The 19,150-nt window shown below is 30.0% G+C and overlaps 1 protein-coding gene across 4 annotated transcripts in view; it reads left to right on the top strand.

Moving 5' to 3' along the window:
• Positions 1–17,457, top strand: part of Camta (Calmodulin-binding transcription activator) — a 119,934-nt gene extending 102,477 nt beyond the window's left edge. Inside the window, exons 21-32 of one of the 4 annotated variants that reach the window (XM_089216231.1) lie at positions 18–100; positions 198–348; positions 458–558; positions 1,379–1,525; positions 9,448–9,515; positions 9,908–10,056; positions 11,943–12,127; positions 12,206–12,339; positions 12,490–12,617; positions 12,913–12,987; positions 13,169–13,187; positions 13,569–17,455. In XM_089216231.1, the coding sequence (XP_089072357.1) occupies positions 18–100; positions 198–348; positions 458–558; positions 1,379–1,525; positions 9,448–9,515; positions 9,908–10,056; positions 11,943–12,127; positions 12,206–12,339; positions 12,490–12,617; positions 12,913–12,987; positions 13,169–13,187; positions 13,569–13,676 (1,348 nt within the window). In that variant the 3' untranslated portion in view covers positions 13,677–17,455. Of the gene's footprint in view, positions 1–17; positions 101–197; positions 349–457; positions 559–1,378; positions 1,526–9,447; positions 9,516–9,907; positions 10,057–11,942; positions 12,128–12,205; positions 12,340–12,489; positions 12,618–12,912; positions 12,988–13,168; positions 13,188–13,568 lie in introns of all 4 variants that reach the window. The other 3 variants (XM_089216230.1, XM_089216232.1, XM_089216233.1) reach the window with 3 other exon arrangements.
• The last annotated feature ends 1,693 nt before the right edge of the window (positions 17,458–19,150 follow it).

A 19,150-nucleotide genomic window follows, 5' to 3' on the forward strand; every position in this document is an offset into this window, starting at 1 on the left:
ATATTAATTTTTTTTAGTGACATCAAGAAAGAAATTAATCAAACTACTGTCCATCTAAATAATCCAACAATACCACCTAATAAATCTGTTACCATATTATGTAATTGCTTAATTTATTTATATTATAATATTTTTATACTAATATACTATACATTTATATAAATAATCAATTTAAATTTTATAATTACACGCAAAAGATTCAAAAGATGAAACCAAATTAGATAAAAACGAAATAAAACCACAAGAAACTCAAGGTTCCAAAAGATCATTACCTAATAGTTTTTTTCAAACTGATGACTATTATGATCAATTTTGCAAACCATCACTCTTTTTCCCATCTATTCAAAAGTAAATAATATCTTAATTTTTAATAATATATAATAAATAAAAACTAAGTGTAAAATAAAAATTCACGTATAATTATCAATAACCCATATATATTATTTTGTATGTATAGGTTCCAAAAGAGTTTGTTTCTTCCACTACAATCTCCTACATCAGATAGCGGAAATTCTTCTGAAAAATCACCAGTATTAACAAAGTCTGATTTTATAATTTGTGAGTATATGATTTGCTTAATGACTATCTATATTACTTATAATTTATTATGATATATTATATTATTATAATTAGACTTCAAAATTTCGCTTTTGTTAATAATATAATAATGCTGTATATTATACAGTTCAATTTTTTTTTTTATTATTATTATTACTATCATTATTATTTTGGTAAAATCGAAATTTAGAAAATATCTTTATGTGTTATATTGTTATTATGTAAATGTAGGTGTATATAAGTTACATAAATATGTTATCAGCGTATTTATTATTATTATTTTAACCATATTTAATCGTCATACGTTGACAATACCGTTATATACAAATAGCTGTATATTAATCGTAGAGTAATTATACTGTTATTTTGTATTATAAGTGCCATAATAATAAATGTAGATCAACATAATATGACATTAGTTACAATATTATTGAATAGAAAATTCGCAATATTTGCTATTCGGGTATAATGTTCAAACTGTTCAGAGATCGTATTGCAGGGCATACTTGCAAGAATTGTGTTTGTTTGTTTTGTTTGTTATTATTAGGTATCATTATTATTATTTTTTTTTTTTATCGTTAGGAATTAGTTACCTATGTCGTCGGGCACTCTATCCCGTTATTGTAAATTAATATTAAAACGAACAAGTAGGTGACGTGAATTTATCGTTTCCCAACCTCTGTAAGAGGCCAGATAGTTTTTTGAATTTTATTTCTACCTATTTTTTTCTTTTTATTGTTTTTTCTACATAACTTTTAAGCGTTCGATAGCTTTATTTTTATTAGCTTGTTACGGTAGAATTTGATTGGCTGACCGTTAGGCATGGTAACTGCGCTGGCCGAGGGACCGGCGGACAGAGCCGTGGGTAGTGAGAACGATGGCAATGGTAACATGCGATCCCACGAACGTCAGAACGATGAACGAATCGAAGACGCTGTTCAAACGCCCAAAGATCCCGCTGAACATGGTATGAACACTACTATACTCTACAGTATATTTTTACACTGTGTTATTACGATTTTAAAATAGATGATTGTGTACATATTATTATGTGATATGCATACATATTACATAATGTTACGGGTGGATCACGATGTGTACGTGTGCACATTAAAATTATCGATATACCATTTATTTTGATCTGAAATCAATAGTATTAAATTCAAAAATAAAACAATAATAATATGCATATCCATGTTTCTGTTATTGAATAGGTAGATTTATACTATCTTAATGAAAAAAATATAAATTACCTACTAATAAAAATTAAATAAAAGAAAAAATTATATTAAATTAAATTTAAATTACAACAATTTGAACATATTTATAATTGAGCTATGACGGGACATCAAAATATAGAATAAACTATTAAAAAAACAACTGTTTTCGGTCATTTTAAAAAGTTCCAAAACACTCGGTGAACCTACGAATATCAATTTTAGACTCTCTCTTGTAAATAGAGCCCCAGTCAAAAAACCATGGATTAAGTAGTGTGATACACTATAGTGCCGTATCCAGGAGGTGGGCTTTTGGGCTTAAGCCCTCCCCCCCAAATCTCAAGTGAGATATTTTTTTCCAGTAATGCGTAATGAGTACATATGTTTTTAAATTATTTCCTATTTTCCTATAGAGTTAAGTATAAATGATTAAGCTCCCCTACCCCCGAAAAAAAATCCTTGGTACGGCTCTAATTTTATTAGTAAATTATAGAATTATAGTTTAACGATGTGTATACAAAAAATAAGTAATGATGATAAAATAATTTTTTAAAAATAAAAAGGATTTTTTTTAAATATTGTAATTCATATTGTCATCAAATATCGATCAGAATTTAGGGAAGTTTGGTGATTTAAAATGGGAGAGAATAATAATATAAATTAATGCAGCTTTTGGTACAAAAAAATCGTCATTGACAAATAGGACTTTGATAACAATAAGAGCAAGGGATAAGGGGCTAGTTAAGTTGGGTCTGAAATAAGTTGGGTCCGTTTTGAAAGCGGTAAATTAAGTCCCGGAAAAAAACTGGTAGTAGGCAAGTTGGGTCCCATGAAAAAAATTTGTAGACCCGACTACTAACTAAATACATAAAAAAATAAAAAATAAATTTCATTATTTTTATATATAGGTACCTATGATATTATGTACTCTATAAAAATAAATTTCACTATATTATATTATTATAAATTGTTGAGATATTGATACGATCCATAAAATTTATAACAAAAGAAATTAAAAACGCGAACTACTGGTACTTTTCAAAATTTAATATTCAGGGTCCTAAAATATTTATAATGTTTATAAATTTTGATAAATCACTATCTTGATGATAGTTAAATTTGAATTATATGTTAAAAATAAAAGTATAATTTTAGCAATCAAAATGAACAAGATACACAAATAAGTACATACAAAGTAGTGGGTATTTAAAATAAGTATAAAATACACAATTTATGATCAATTGATCAATAATAAATATCCCCCATACTATGCTATATTATTTAAAAATTGCCCTATATCCTTTATTTAAATAGCTCTCATATTCGTTGTGTAATTTGTCCTGTAATGTATTTATTTATTTATTTTTTTTTTTTTAATATGTATTAAGTCATTATTGATGTATATTTAATTAAAAACAGGTTAAAATAGTGGTTTTTTAACTCTCAATCACTCGTGGTTTGAGGTTTCCCTAGATCATCGGTAAAATTAAATTAAAAATAATCGTTTATATATTTTTATAATTTTCTTTCTCTATAATATTTTGGGAAACCTTAATTATTTTGGATCATATCAGTATTTCACGTTTATAAAAACTGTAGCAGTTTTCCGTTTACCATTATTATATAGGTACTTACTTCATTTATATTGATTAAAAATATAAAAAATAGAAATTAATGAAAAAAATAGAAAATAAATGTCATTATTATTATATTATATAGTAATATTTATTTCGCAAACAAAACAAACAAAATAAATGGGAAAAACTTAATTAATATCGGATTTAATAAACTCAAATCGGATTTTAACATAACTGTTGTATTTGACCATTTCCTTTCTACACATATAATAACATAATTAAATTTATTTATTTTTTGTAGCTGGGACCTACAATCTTTTTCCCATGTAACCCAACTTAACGGGGTCAATTAAGTTGTGTCCCGTAAAAAGATATACACGAATTGTATCCCAAAAATACAGAATGCAATTCATATATTTTAATTAGGGGTTCTTAAACAACTAACAAAAGTAAATAAATAAATAACAATTATAAATATTAAATATAATCACGAATCAATTAAAATATTATTTATAAAATGTAATAAAAAAAATTAAAAAATGTTAAATAATTTAGATTTGATCAAAATCAAAATCAATATAGTCCAAAATTTATACCAAAATGTGGGGCTAGGTAAATTGAGTCCGAGATAAGTTTGGTACATTTTGAAAGCGGTAAATTGAGGGGTGTAACACGATTGCGCCCGGCTTTTCCATTCAAAAAACGCAATACAATTGCGCTCGACCAATTAGCAATATTGCGCTCGTCTATAACCTTTTTTACCTGCATAAAACGAAACACGATATTCCCTATATTTATGACCATTTACTAATATGCATGGTTTACCTTTCTCAGTCTCGAACTTTTTTGATATACATAGATCCATGTATTACACTATTATTATTTTCACGACGATACACTTTACGGAATAGCTAGTGAGTTAAACACGGTTTAAAATAGTTAACAGTCAACAGCCAACAGTCAATTGCAGCTCAAATGTAAAATCCGATCACGACACTATCATTGACGCATACTGATATCTGCAGTCCATGGATAATAAGATAAATTAACAATAAAACATTATCTCGATTACTCGGTTGTACATATGGGGAAATCAATTCCAAGGAAAACCAAGTCCGACTGTATTTTTAAATAGTGTACTAGAAAATTGTTATATAACATATACATATACGGGACAAACACATATATATATATTAGAGCGCAATCGTGTTGCGTTTTATGCAGGTAAAAAAGGTTATAGACGGGCGCAATATTGCTAATTGGTCGAGCGCAATCGTATTGCGTTTTTTGAATGGAAAAAGGTAAGCCGGGCGCAATCGTGGTTCACCGAAATTGAGTCCCGGGGAAAAGTAGGTAGTAGGTAAGTGAGTCCCGTAAAAAATAAGACAGTAGGTAATTTGAGTCCCAGGGAAAAACGATTTATTGCATTTAAAATTTAAAAATTTGCACTATAAAATTTTTATTTGTGGACATTCATTGACTGCATGTATATGATTTTTTATTGCATAAAAAATAATTATATAATTAATAAAAATGCATGTTGCTATATTCAAAATCATATACATGCAGTCAATTAATGTCTACAAATCACAAATAAAAATTTTATAGAGCATATTTTTAAATTTTAAATGCATATAAATCGTTTTTCCCTGGGACTCAAATTACCTACCTGTGCCCCTATAGTTTTCCTCTCTACTCGCTCCATGTCTTTATCAACGTCCATTTGGTTGCCCCTGTTAGTAGTAGGGACGCTTACTTTACCCGTAAGTCTTCCCCATTGAACCAGCCCGTTTACGCTGTTCGCCAGCTGTGTAATGAGTGCCTTTATTTCTCGCTTTGTGTTTGGGGCAGCGATGACCTCAGCATCCAAGTCCTTAAACAGCTTGTATCTGGTCCACTCGCGGGAGGGTTCGCACTCCGCAACCTTCTAACCCAGCGTTTCTCAACCTGTGGTACGCGTACGTAAGAAGGTATGAGGGGGTACGTGAAAAAAAAAGCGTAATGGCGGAAAAAATTACAATTGGTGTGTTTTAAATGGTTTGTAATTTGTTAAATATTTAATAATGTGGTACAGCTAGACGCTGGATTTTATCTTATCGGGTTACGTAACGTTGTTCAATACAATAGCAATCATAACTGATATAAACCTATCGCAAGATATCAAAGTCCAAGTTGTTAAACATTTGAATGGACTCAAGGTGGCTTTTAATAAATACTTCCCAAAATGTGAAAAAGGAGACCACTGGATAGCATTCCCTTTCAGTAAAAAATATTTCGAATCTGCAGTTTTATCAGTACGAGAAAAAGAAAAACTTATTGAACTGAAGACGAATTCTTCACTTGAGGTAATATTTGAAAAAAATCTCTCATCGCTTTTTGGGCTGACGTAAAAGAAGAGTATCCTGAGCTTTCAAACAAAGCATTTAATGTTCTGCTGCCGTTCACGAGTACCTACTGTATTGGTGGAGAGGGCCTTTTCGTCATACACGTACATTAAAAATAAGTATCGTAATAGACTCTCTGTGAGTTCAGATTTACGAGTTTACTTATCATCCGAGGAGCCAGATTTCAAAAAATTATGTGCCAGCAAACAAGCCCAAGGGTCTCATTAAAATTAAATTGTAAAGTTTATATTACTTTTATGTATATATACGTACATTGTATGGCTAATTAAATTAATTAATAAATATTATTTTGAAATTGTCCATCATCGAACTTATTTCATAATATCATATTTGTGTTGTGTGTGAATAAATAATAAATTGACATTTGGGGGTACGTAAAGCAGTGGTGAGAAGTCAAGGGGTACGTAAATGAAAAAAGGTTGAGAAACGCTGTTCTAACCCACTTGGCCAGTATCCGATCCCTCAGGACCCGAGGTTAGGTTAGGTCTGATAGCGGCTCTAGTTCAACCGGTGGGAGGGGCCCCCGTCGTCTGTTCCCGTTGACGTTGCCACCCTTATGACCCCGAACGCCACGAACCGTTCCATGGCCATCGGGTCAATGAGTCCATCTGGTCGATGGGAATGACACCGGCGACGACCGTCACAGCATCGTAGGACACGGTCCGGTACGCACTCACCCTGCCGATGGCGACTCTTCGCTGAACTGCGTTCAGAACATTGAACATTGAGGCGACGCCGATTGTACTTGAGTGTAGGGGCCCACGTCAGGTTACCTTTTTTTTTTTATAATCAAGACATGGAAGGGTATCGCTTAAGCATTACTGCCTCCCATGCCTCATCATTTATTGTGGAGATAGAAACTTTGTACAAAGTAACACAATTTACACATATAACCCGCGTTGCGGGTGTAAATTTGGTAGAGGGCCTCTAACCCCCCTGATTTGTCTTTCAGCCCACATATAATTAACTTAACTAATTTATGTTTCTTCTTTCTTCTTCCCTTTCCACTTCCTCTCTGGTTTTGAGAATTTTCGTTACTGCATCCTCTATTCTCGTCCAAGTTTCCTTGTTCTGCATCATTAATTTCACGATGTATTCTACCGTGATTTGTTCGCCAACGTACACCACCAGTTCCTGTCTTTGTCTCTCCCATGCGTCGCACTCGAAGAAGGCATGCTCGGGCGTATCGGGGGATAATCCACAAAGTTGACATTTGTCTGTATTTCTTCACCGGAATCTATAAAGGTACTCGCCAAAAGCCCCATGTCCTGTTAGAAACTGGGCTAGGTGGTATTTGACTTCGCCATGTTTCCTACTCACCCATTGATGGACGTTTGGTATCAGCCTGTAGGTCCACCTCCGTTAGTGGCGTTACTCCAGCTTTCTTGCCATTCAATCCAGACGTCTTTTTCGCTCTGCGTTCTGTCCTTCCTGTCGTATTTGTTTGCTCGGTATTTAGCCAGGGCCTTTAGAGGCGTCAGTGAAGACACAACCGCAATGGCCTCATGGGATACTGTTCTATAGCTACATACTGTTCCAATGGACATTCTCCGGTACACTGTTTCTAACTTCTTCCATGCCATAGTCGTCATTATCTCTGCCCAGCAAGGTGCCCCGTGTAGGAGCTTCGAAGTCACTACACACGATAGAAGCTTTCTTCTTTTCTGTCCAACTCCACCTATATTAGGTAGAATGTATCCTAGCTGTCTTGTTATAACCGCGGTCTTCTTTGCTGTTTGTTCTGCATGTTCTTTGAATGTGAGCTTTGGGTCAAACGTTAAGCCCAGGTATTTGATCTTATTGCTCGAGCTCACCGTCGTGTTACCGCACTTAACATTTATGTTTTTCTGCGTATATCGTGCAGTAAATATATTGCCTCTGTCTTGTGTTCTGCCAATGTAAGTCCGTTCTTCTGCATCCATTCCTTGACTATTCCGAATTCCATCTCCAGTTTCTCCTCCAAGAAGTTTTTATGCCACTCTGTTGCGACTACTGCCACATCGTCGGCAAACGCTATTATTTCGACGCCTTCTGGTAGTTTTGTTTCAACAGGCCATTGTACATTACGTTCCAAAGGCATGGGCCGATCACTGAGCCTTGCAGGACTCCTGCTTCCACCCTGTACTCTTTTTTCTCGTCTCCTATTGTGTATTGGATTTTTCTGTCCGATAGGTATGACCCTACTATTTTTTTTTTTTTTTTTTTTTTTAACGTCAGGTTACCTAACCTAACCAAGATTATCCTTGGTGAAACCGATATCTGCCCACATTTTCTGAATTACCTTGTGAATAGAAACTTCAAAGTCAACATAAAAAAAAATAGAAATTAAATTCTTGGCAAGCTTTTGAATTATTGTAATTTATATTATTGTCGAAACATCATATCAGAGCCCAAGCTTTCGTATAACTTTATACCTCGGAGAACCCCTGAAAACGAAATAAAAATTCTACAATTTCACCAACATAGTGGGACGCAATTCATGTGTAACTTTTTGACGGAACGCAACTAAAGTACCCCGAACATACCTACTACCTTTTTTTCCGAGCACCAATCTACCAATCCCGAGGGATAGAAGAACTTAAAATTTATGATTATTGTAATCACCATTAATGATATTTTGTATAATATCCAACAAATCTATGCGACTTAACTGTGGTGGTATATAAAATCATTGGACATTATGTGGAATTCGATTGGTATCGATTTTACTAAGAACTATTTTGAGATAAGTATTAAGTGTGTCTTACAATACAGATTTACCATAGTTGTAAATGATAAAAATTATACTACTCATTTAATACCTTATTCTTAACTGTGTCAATCTGAATTTTGTTTCTAGTAGTTTTTGATTCAATCGTTCTTTCTGCGAACGCAACTTTCTAGGGTTGAATCTAAAATATCACCAAATATGGTGGGACATTTCGTTTAAATACAATATAATACGTTCTAAAAATTATAACAATTATTGACTTCTGGCTTTAATTACCGCATTTGATTGCAGTGACGAATAGAATTGTATCCTAGTTTTGTGAAATATCGACCGTAACGCAAATATTTCCGTGTAGCAATACAAGAATATTTTTAAGTATTTAAAACAAATCAATTCGCATCTAATTTAAACCATAAAATAAAAATAAAAATAAATTACTCGATTTCTCCAGATAAAATTAATGAGCCTTACCTATTACTAATTCGGGCATCGCATGATCTGCCTGTAACATATAAATAATATATTATGTGAATGCGTAAAACATCAAAATGAAATATAATTACAGTATATGTGCGTATAAAACATAGGTATTAGGCGTTTTGTTTAATTTTTTTTTTTTTTTTAGTAGAACATTTTGTTGAAATGCACCATAATATTAGGTTATATTGATGCGATTTTATTTTTCGTTGATATAATATTTTAATATAGCGCTGAAAGTCGTCATGATTTATCATGCTGTATGTGAGTAATACTGTGTAGTCTACAATTATTGTTTGTATACCTAATAATACAAATATTAATTATTTCTCTACAATGTACGTGTAAGTATAACAATGTCACAGTGGCCAGGTAAGCATAAAAACTATATAATACCTACATTTGAAAGCTCAAAAACAATATTTCAATCGATGCGTTTTGTTTTATTTTATATTACCTATTTCAACCATAATGAATCATTTGCTTGGTTTTTATGTTCACAGGGGAACACGATGTTCGTGTTTTGACATTAGCTGAACAATTCATAGCGGCTATGCCTGATCATATTAAGGTACTTGAACTTAACACAATATATATAACCGCATTGTTTTTAATTTATCTTGATTATATTTTTAAGTACTAGGTATATCCGATATAATTATTTTTATAAAAATCATAAGTACGTCTACACAAATATTAGAATATTTACATATATTATTTCGTATATAGACTATATATTATTTTTTAATTTTAAAAACACTGGTAATAATATTTTATATGGATTTAAAGAATATATATGATATATCTAATACGATTAGATAAATTATATACAAGTCATTTTAATATCTATAGTTCTACCTATACTTTATTTGAGATATGATCATCGATAGAATTAAACGATTAAAAGCTGAATACACATTATCAGTAATATTATAATATTCTATATAAATTGTTTACGATTAGAATGAAAACGGATCACATGGTAAAATTGTAGAATCATCAACTATTACAATGGATATGCTCGACGATCCTCCGTCATCTGTGTCGTCGTGTTGTTTTGACACCAACTCTGAAATAAACACGGAATTCAACGAACATGTTTACCATTATCGGTAATACATCATTTTATAAACATAAATCTCCTTCTTACTTAATAAAACACTGATATCCATATCAACCAACAAAATATGTATTGGGTATTTGCAAAGAGTATCAGGTACTCATATTATTTCCTACGCTTTTATAACGACATACTTTTGTTTAAGCCGTAGGCTCATAGGCGCACATAGGGTGTGAATTTAGGGGGTGCTGAAATAATTTATAGTACACAGACCCATGGGGAGCGAAGCCCCCCCACTACACCACCCTAATACTATAATAATTGCATTGCAATAATTATAAATTTTATTAAAAATAAAAATAAATATTTTGTAATTTTATTACAAGTTATAATAACATGCATGTAATCATTAATTATTAATGTTAGACAAGATTTAATTTTCTGTTTGATATTGCAAATGTTTGCAATATAATTTCCCCCTCTATTTTATTGGTAAGATTACTCTCAATGCTAAGCGTAGATAGCTTGGTAAATCTTTCTATCTTTCTTGGCCCATATTGGTGCGTAACCAGTTTTTCAATCAACGCATAGCTGAGAAGGAGCGTTCACACGTTGACGAAGAAATTGGAATTGTTATTGCCAATAGCTTACAGACATTTGGAAACGAACTTTTATAACATTGATTTTGCATGCCTTCATATATAAAGCTGGCTGGTAGACTATTCATTAAAACCATCATTTCTGCTGATAAACTAACTGTTGATATTTTTAAAATATCCTGATATACATAAACAGATTTATATAATAATATTTCAAAAGATATGACTATGTAATAAATATTTTAAATAGTTTTTGCGGTGCTAATTTTAAACCTGGGAGTGCTAAGCACCCCCAAGCACCCCCCTATGTGCGCCTATGCGTAGGCTTAATTAGGGGAGCCAAGTACCTCTCCCCAGTAACTAGTATTTTAATTTAAAAGATAAATTATCAGGGTTTTTTCGGAGTTTACATTTCTACACCTTCCCTTCCTGGAAAATTTGCCTTTGTTGCACCAATGCTTTAAGGTCAACTTGAAATACCTACAGATTCTCAATTAAATTATATGTATTTTTTTTTTTATGCATTTCAAATTTCAATTTATGATGAAACAGAGTTTTGGATAGGAAATTTTAATTGGTACGTCCTTAAGAAATTATTTTCAATTTTGGATATTTTATTATTCGTTAAAAAACATCAAAGCTAACCTATGGATAGTAATTAGATAAGTATCTATAATTATTAAGGTTAAATAAACGAACATGTCTGTAACTTGGGTACATTATTGGCAATAATTTTAGGTTCTCATGATTGGAATAATTAGCAATTATTATATTTTTATTTCGATTTAAATGTATAAATAAATCATTATCTATATACAGTTATAGTACTTTTTATGCATACAGTGCTTAACTATCACGGCCATCATAAGATTAGGCATCGCATCGTGTTCATAAAAACCACTGAAAACTTCAAACATATATTTCCACATTCTGTTTTTCCTTTAGTTATTATACTCTTACCACTACTTTTTTCTCAAAGTAAATAAAGTAAATCCGAATTAATTTTATTCTCAATACAAAAATCACCACGCAAATTTTAGCACATATTATTTTATCGATAATCTTTCCAACAACTGTATTATACACTCTGGGGTAACTTTAATAACTTTAAGTATCGAAAATTAGCGAATGCTAATAAATATAATATTATTTCAATTCACAAGTAAATGTACTTTTGCTAAACAACTGGTCAATATGTCCAAACAATATAATTTATAAGAATATTATATATCTAAATAAAATTAGTCTAAACTATAATTACCATTAATAAAAAAATACCGTAACTAGGTGCATCATGTCTGATTAATTAAACGTGTTTTAATTTCATTATATCATCCAGGCAAAAAGATCGTGAAATAGAAACACCCACGTCCAGCACCAGTTTGACCTTGAGTCCAGTATCAAGCGCATCACAATGTTCGCCAGCATCACCGCCGCCGACTGCTGCAGATCTATGTGAATTCCTCCATGCTTCATCAAACAATCAATACTTTGAAAAGAATTTTTCAAACCTTACACTGTCTGGTAAGCGTTGTGTTAGGATTAAAAATTCAACGAATAAATACAAACCATTTTGGCTGAAATATTATCCAATACGTATAGATTACGAACAACGAGAATTATATGAGGCGGCCAAAACTATTCAAAAAGCGTACAGAACGTACAAAAAAAAAGAAGAAGATAAAGAAATTTCAGCTGCTTCAGTTATTCAAAATTATTATCGCCGTTACAAACAGGTTAAATGATTTATAGATGTAGACTAAATTAAATAGTCACATTCTAAAAATTTTATATTTTATAAGTTAAACACAATTAAATATAATTATAGGTGATAGTAATAATTTATTAATTGTTCAGTGACTAAATCGTATGTTTTTTCTCACCAGTATGCGTACTATAAACAGATGACAAAAGCTGCGATTTTAATTCAAAATCGGTATCGTATATACAGAAGACATAAGCGGATTAAAAAAGAAGTTCCTCGTTACATTAATAACACGTTCACTGTCATTAAGTAAGTTCGGGTAAATTGTGTATACTTCAATAGATCCAAAAATATAAGGCACATTTTAATCAATTTTTCAATTATTCATCATCATCGTATGGTATATTTCTAATTAACGTTTTCATTTATTTTTTAATTAATATATTTATCTGACCGTAATGGTTTAGTAATTAATATTGAAACTATCAAACAAATTTTTTTTCTTTAGCGTATATTTTAATTTATAATGCCTTAACGCTAATGAAATATTTACTAACTATATGAAATATTTCTTTAAAATTTTTTATTTCACTTTTAACTTTAGAAAAAATCAGAATCAAAAATGCCAAAACCAAGCAGCACGAAAAATTCAACAATTTATGAGACAGTCCAAGAATAGGTTAGTATTAAATCATTTTTGTCAGTTAAAACTGCTGTTGTGTTATAAAATTTGTGTGAAGTATTATATTTCCGTGAACACATATCGTTTTAATATTTTTGATGTAAAGGAAATAATACTATCTTCTTACTGCACATATAATTTTCCAATTAATCTAAATGTTTAAATTATTTATTTACAGTACGTCTCCTCCTGCGACTGTAAGTCAAATTATCTAATCCGTCTCGTAATAAACTTACAACATATATATTTACAATCCAGGATCATCGTGTTCATGGTGGACTTAGGCTGCAGATAAATTAATTATAATATTATTGTCCGTGATTTAATTTTTGTTTTGAATTTAAAAATAAAAAACACGATTCTCGTCAGTGTTTTAGTATTCGTATTTTATTATTATTATTATTGCTGAATTAAAATGAGGTACTTCCAAGTCCACCGGGACAACATGATCCATTTCAAATAATTAACCTCTGGTATTACTATGTAGAGCTTTTCACGTTTTATCTAAACATGAAAATATAATTTGTGTTGCTTTCAAGTCTATTTAATCACCAATTTGTTTTAATGACACGTTTCAGATCAACGAACGCAATTTTGGATCTCGTAAGCGAGAAGCTAACGGCAATCACAATATGAAATATCCGCCGTCAAAAGTGGCCCAATACTCGACACTCAACCAAAACTGATGTTTGACATTGCACCACTATAATTACGATCTAATTTAATGTTACTGCGTTATTGTAAAATATAATTTACCGTAGAGTCTTAGACTATATTATTATCAGCTGTAGTTGTTAGTTTCTTAATGTCAGCGTTTGAATTGTTTAGTACTAACGTATAATAGTTGTGAAGAAAACGCGAGTGACGAAACTCGTCCACATGTTAAATCTTGTTTAGGCTGCAAACAAACACATACCTATTCATTATTATTAAAACGTATATTATGTACAGGTACCATAATATTAAATGAAGTGGAGACGGATTTCTACTTTACGCGTGGGATGTAAACGAAAAATGTTCAAGTAACATGATAAAAAATTATAATTACATGGTAACGTGGTTAACCGTGTGGTAACCTAACCCAACCAACCAATCAAAGCAAAGGATTTAAGCGAACATATTGTACAGTGGAAACCCACCTTTATTTAAAATGTGTATTATTGTCAAATGCGTCCACGGTCGTTCATATTGAAACTAGTGTGGTTCGACCCCCGTATACGCGTACCTTGGTATATAGGTAATATTATTATACCACACTCGTATTGATTGGTCCTTATATAATACTATATGCACATAATATTATTCTATTTACTCGTACGTACACCACCTTATTCGATGTACTTTACTTTAACGTTTATATTATTATGTTGTCTATTATTATCTATTATAACACGATTTTATTTTAATTGTTTGACATTTTAAGTCATCGTAATATTGTAATATCTATAATGTATTATTATGTAGTTATTTTTATACACACACATATTGATATTTTATGAAGATTTGACAACTCGCGACGGATTCAAAAGATAGACGTTTTATCGGGGGCATAGATGATTATTGTTATTATTATTATTACTATTAATCATAAAATTATATTATGTATTACACAAATGTACGTACACTTTTCAATAATATAGTCAATCATTAACATGTATACGAAAATACAGGCTCAAAAACACATTAAACCTTAGAGAATAGACGAATGGGAACGGTACACATTAAATAAAATTATTGCAATATTATTATTATGTGGCATCCTACAACTTTGTAAGCTAATTCCCAATGTTAATATCATAAGATATAAAGCGGTAGGAAGACCACGAGGTGCGCGTACAGTATAGAATTTTGATTTGAGATATTAAAAACCGTTAAGGTTTAGAATGATACTGTGTTCGTCTTTTGTTAAAATAATAATATTACATTCTTTACGACCGCATTAACAACAAAGTTTAAACAATTTTCAAGTTTTTAATCAGATGTTTGCAATGCACGCGTGCAACTTACAGTGATTAATAAGTTGTTTTTCTCTTCATAATTTCTCTATTATTCTTCTGTATGGTGTTATAATATAGTAGATAACATGTATTCTTCTTGAATACCTTTTTCCGTTATGACTTATGACTAATCATATTGTTGTTATATTATTAGCGCGTTCGTTATATTAATATATACTCGTATTATGTTAAGGCAAAATTATTACTTCCTAAAAATTAAGAACACTATTTTACTTTAAATTAAGTCAACACACTGTCATCGTATATTTATTCAAAACAATAATATTAATTTCTTATAGAACCGTCGTATATGCTGATGAATATTGTGAGAAATTGTGTCAAAATTAATTGTCAATTTATTGATTTCGGGCAGAAAATGAATAGTCTTATTAGATCATAAGTATTAGCATAAGTATTATTGCAGCCGGTTACGAAATCGAAAATAGATACTAAATCAAAAATACTGAATGCCAATCATAACCACTATAATATTATTATACTTATAATGCTTTGATAGTGATTGAGTAAACATTTTTCTCGTTCACACACTAAAAACTGTTCAGTGTAACCGAGTTATATCCATGCTACTATAGAAGGTACCGATAAACGTGCTAGATCGTTGTACATGTGCAATTTTATGCCATGTAACATTTTATAATACGATTTTTGGCGTTATCCGACGAAAAAATGTATAGTTTTATATTTGGTTTTCAACGATATTGTTTATGTTAACATCTAGGGGAATAAAGATTCAATTTTTTTACTTACAACGAAGAAACGCTCCAAATGACAACAATAATGCTGATCACATAATTGGTCCACTAGTGGCACGGTTGCAACCCTATTGAGAGAAGTGCGCCTTCTTTACGACCCGATTGAGCACAAATTTCATAAAAACATAACACGATTTTGGACAAATATAATATGTACATATAATAAGTACATTTAAAATTATCTATAAATTAATAATATTTGTACAAGATTCTGTCAAATTTATAATTCAATATTTTGTTTAACAATGTAATTAGTTTTAAATTTCAAAATCATGTACCATAAGTAAAAATGATTTCTAGTTTACATTTGTATTCAAAAATCAAAATATTATAAAAATACTTGAAAGGTTAAAAAATCAAAATGTTGATTAGGTTATAAAAATGTAATAAGGCAGAAAAATGCTTGTCAATTTAAATAGGTTCTTTTAAATTCTAAGTACTTACTGCCCAAAGTGCCAAATATAAAATATAATTATATACTTATTTAGTACCTAGATATTTTGTGTACGATTGATTGGATCAATAAATTAATAAATTAATTAATTAATTAATAAATTACAAATCAGCTTATTATTTTTTTTTTTTAATAAAATATATTAGTTTAAAAATATATAATACAATTGGCTGAAGATATTTAGGTCGTCGTATTTCTTAAAGTTTCTCATCGAACCATAATTACCACATTATTTACTGAATTAAAAATTTTATATTATAATTCTTATATTTATTATTTATTATTCATATACCCATGAAAGTTTATGCATGTGAAAGTTTGTAATACGTCCTCCAACACACTACTGTAATTAAAATTCTCAAAAGATTCACCTCGCATGTTTATACAGAAAGTCAATTTGACAACGCTACCTAAAATAATAACAATTATTATTTGTGCTCTAATTGGGTTGTCAAAAAGGTCACTGAAAAAAATACAGTGCTCAATTTGATGTTATACTGCGATAACACATCCAGTGGTCGCTAATCGGTATGACTTGTAATGCGTTGATAATTCCGGGGTTAAATATTAATTTAATTACTTACACGTATCGATAAATGACCTAGAGCAGTGGTTAGATATGAACTGCATTTACATTTTTTTTTAATGATTTAACTTATTAACATAGAAATTGTATAATAGTCTTCCTCTTTTTTCTAACTAATCATTGAATCTTCTATCCGTATTAATTTTCTTACTAAACTATAAACCACATTGATTCGAATTTAAAAATAATTATATTTTTTCGAAGCACTTACCTACATAAATTAATAGTCTTTATAAATTAAAATTTCAATATTTTATATTAATTCTTAAAATTTTTAAAGAATATATTATTATTGCCATATTATATGTTTTTGTTCTTTCCTATTTCGCTATTTTGTGTTTAATAGACATCATTGGGTAAACTTATTTTTCTATAGTTATATGATTGATGTAACTTTATACGTCCGATAATAATTATTTACGTATTTATACGATTTTTTAGTGCTGCTCAATTTTAATAACAATAAGATTTTTTTATTATATTCAAGTTTAATATTGTTAAAAATGATTTATACTATATTAAAACATTATGATTATTAAGATTATTAATATTACTATAGGTACCTCCTATTATTATTTTACTCTAGCATTAAAAACTTAAATTTAAGCATTTATTTTAAAACTTTTAGAGTTTAATTCTATTGGTTTATAAACTATTCTACTGTTTTATTTGATCGTGTCTTAATGTTATAAACTTTTTCTCTTGTGTCCGAAATTGTAGTATTTCAATATATGTTTTATGGCATTTTTTGGTTTAATAAATATTTAAGTTAAAAATGAAACTTGTTGTATTTTGACCAATGAACAAAGAATCCATTGATTTATAATTATCATATAATAATAATATGCCAGTAATAATAAATCCAACAGAAAAATCTAAAGTTATTTTTAGTATGAAGTACAATAATAATAGAAACAATTTAGGAAGTTATAGTAATAAAAAAAATTTAAAAAAAATTTAAAAAAAATTTAAAAAAATATGAAGATAATAGAGCGTAGGAGCCTCTTGTGAACTTGACAGTGCAACATTAGCAGACATACATCTGATCAATCCAACAAATTTGTTGGACATTGTTGGACAACTTTTAAAGTTTGTTGGACATTATTTTCATCGTGAGACCAATTTCCAATTTTGCGCTGCCAAGTTCAAGCCAGCAGTGCAACTTTTTGTTGGAACGTGTTTTTTGTGCTAAACACGTTCTCCTCGACTTGTTGGACACTGTTGGACAATTTTTGAAATTTGTTGGACATTATTTTCCCCGGTATAAAAATTTTCAGTTGCGCTGCCAAGTTCACGCCAGTAGCGCCACTTTTTGTTGGAACGTGTTTTTAACGCTAAACACGTTCTACTCAATTTTTTGGACACTGTTGGACAACTTTTGAAATTTGTTGGACATTATCACATTTGTGCTTATGTCTTATGTACGGTTAACTGTTTTTTCGGCCAGGTTAGGTTAGCAAAAATTTTAACAATAAAAATATTATATCATTAACCGATTGACCAAACGAAATATACCATTTTGAATATAAATTTATAAATACCATGTGTAGTAAGCTAAACTTGTGAACCCTAGTGGTGATCACGACCCCCTAGTTTAAAAACGCTGCTCTAAATGTTTTGGCCAAAGCGTAATTTTTAAAACATTTACCAAGTTCTTATAAGTGTGTTAAAATAGATATTCGAAGTACCTATACATTAAGTAAACATACTTTTCAAAGCAATATATACGGAAAAGAATTAGTTGAAATACATTTAATTTTTTGCAATAAAAAAAGAATATAATAGATACTCGTATAACTTTTCAAATAATATAGAATATAATGTATATTAATGAAAAATATTTAAACAACTTTTAATATACATTGGTATCTTCATGGAAGAATACTTAATCTGTTTAAATAACATGAGATATATAATTAACAATTAAGGTTCTCCGATTAGCGTCACCCTATTCCTAACTGTGATTAATGACGTTACCAAAATAATAAAACTACCCACACACATAAACATATTTGCCGATGACAATAATATGCACCCCAAAGGAAATAATAAATCCATTCTAGAAAACATTCAAACGAGCTTAGATATCATCAGTGTTAGGAACAGATAACAAAAAAATCATCTGGATAAAGATAAAGATAACAACACTAAATTTTATCTACAGATAAAAGATAAACAAATTTAATTCATCTAACAAAAATATAAAAGATAAAAATATTTTATCCAGATAAATAACAGATAATTATAGAAATTAAAATTAAAACAACTAATTTAAAAAAACATATATAATGTCATGTAAGTACATGCCTATATAATATGTTTATTTTCGACTTAACTTATTATATCATGA

The sequence above is a fragment of the Diuraphis noxia genome, unplaced genomic scaffold (assembly GCF_037042655.1).
Source record: "Diuraphis noxia isolate RWA-SAM2 unplaced genomic scaffold, SU_Dnox_SAM2 contig0001, whole genome shotgun sequence".
NCBI lineage: Eukaryota > Metazoa > Arthropoda > Insecta > Hemiptera > Aphididae > Diuraphis > Diuraphis noxia.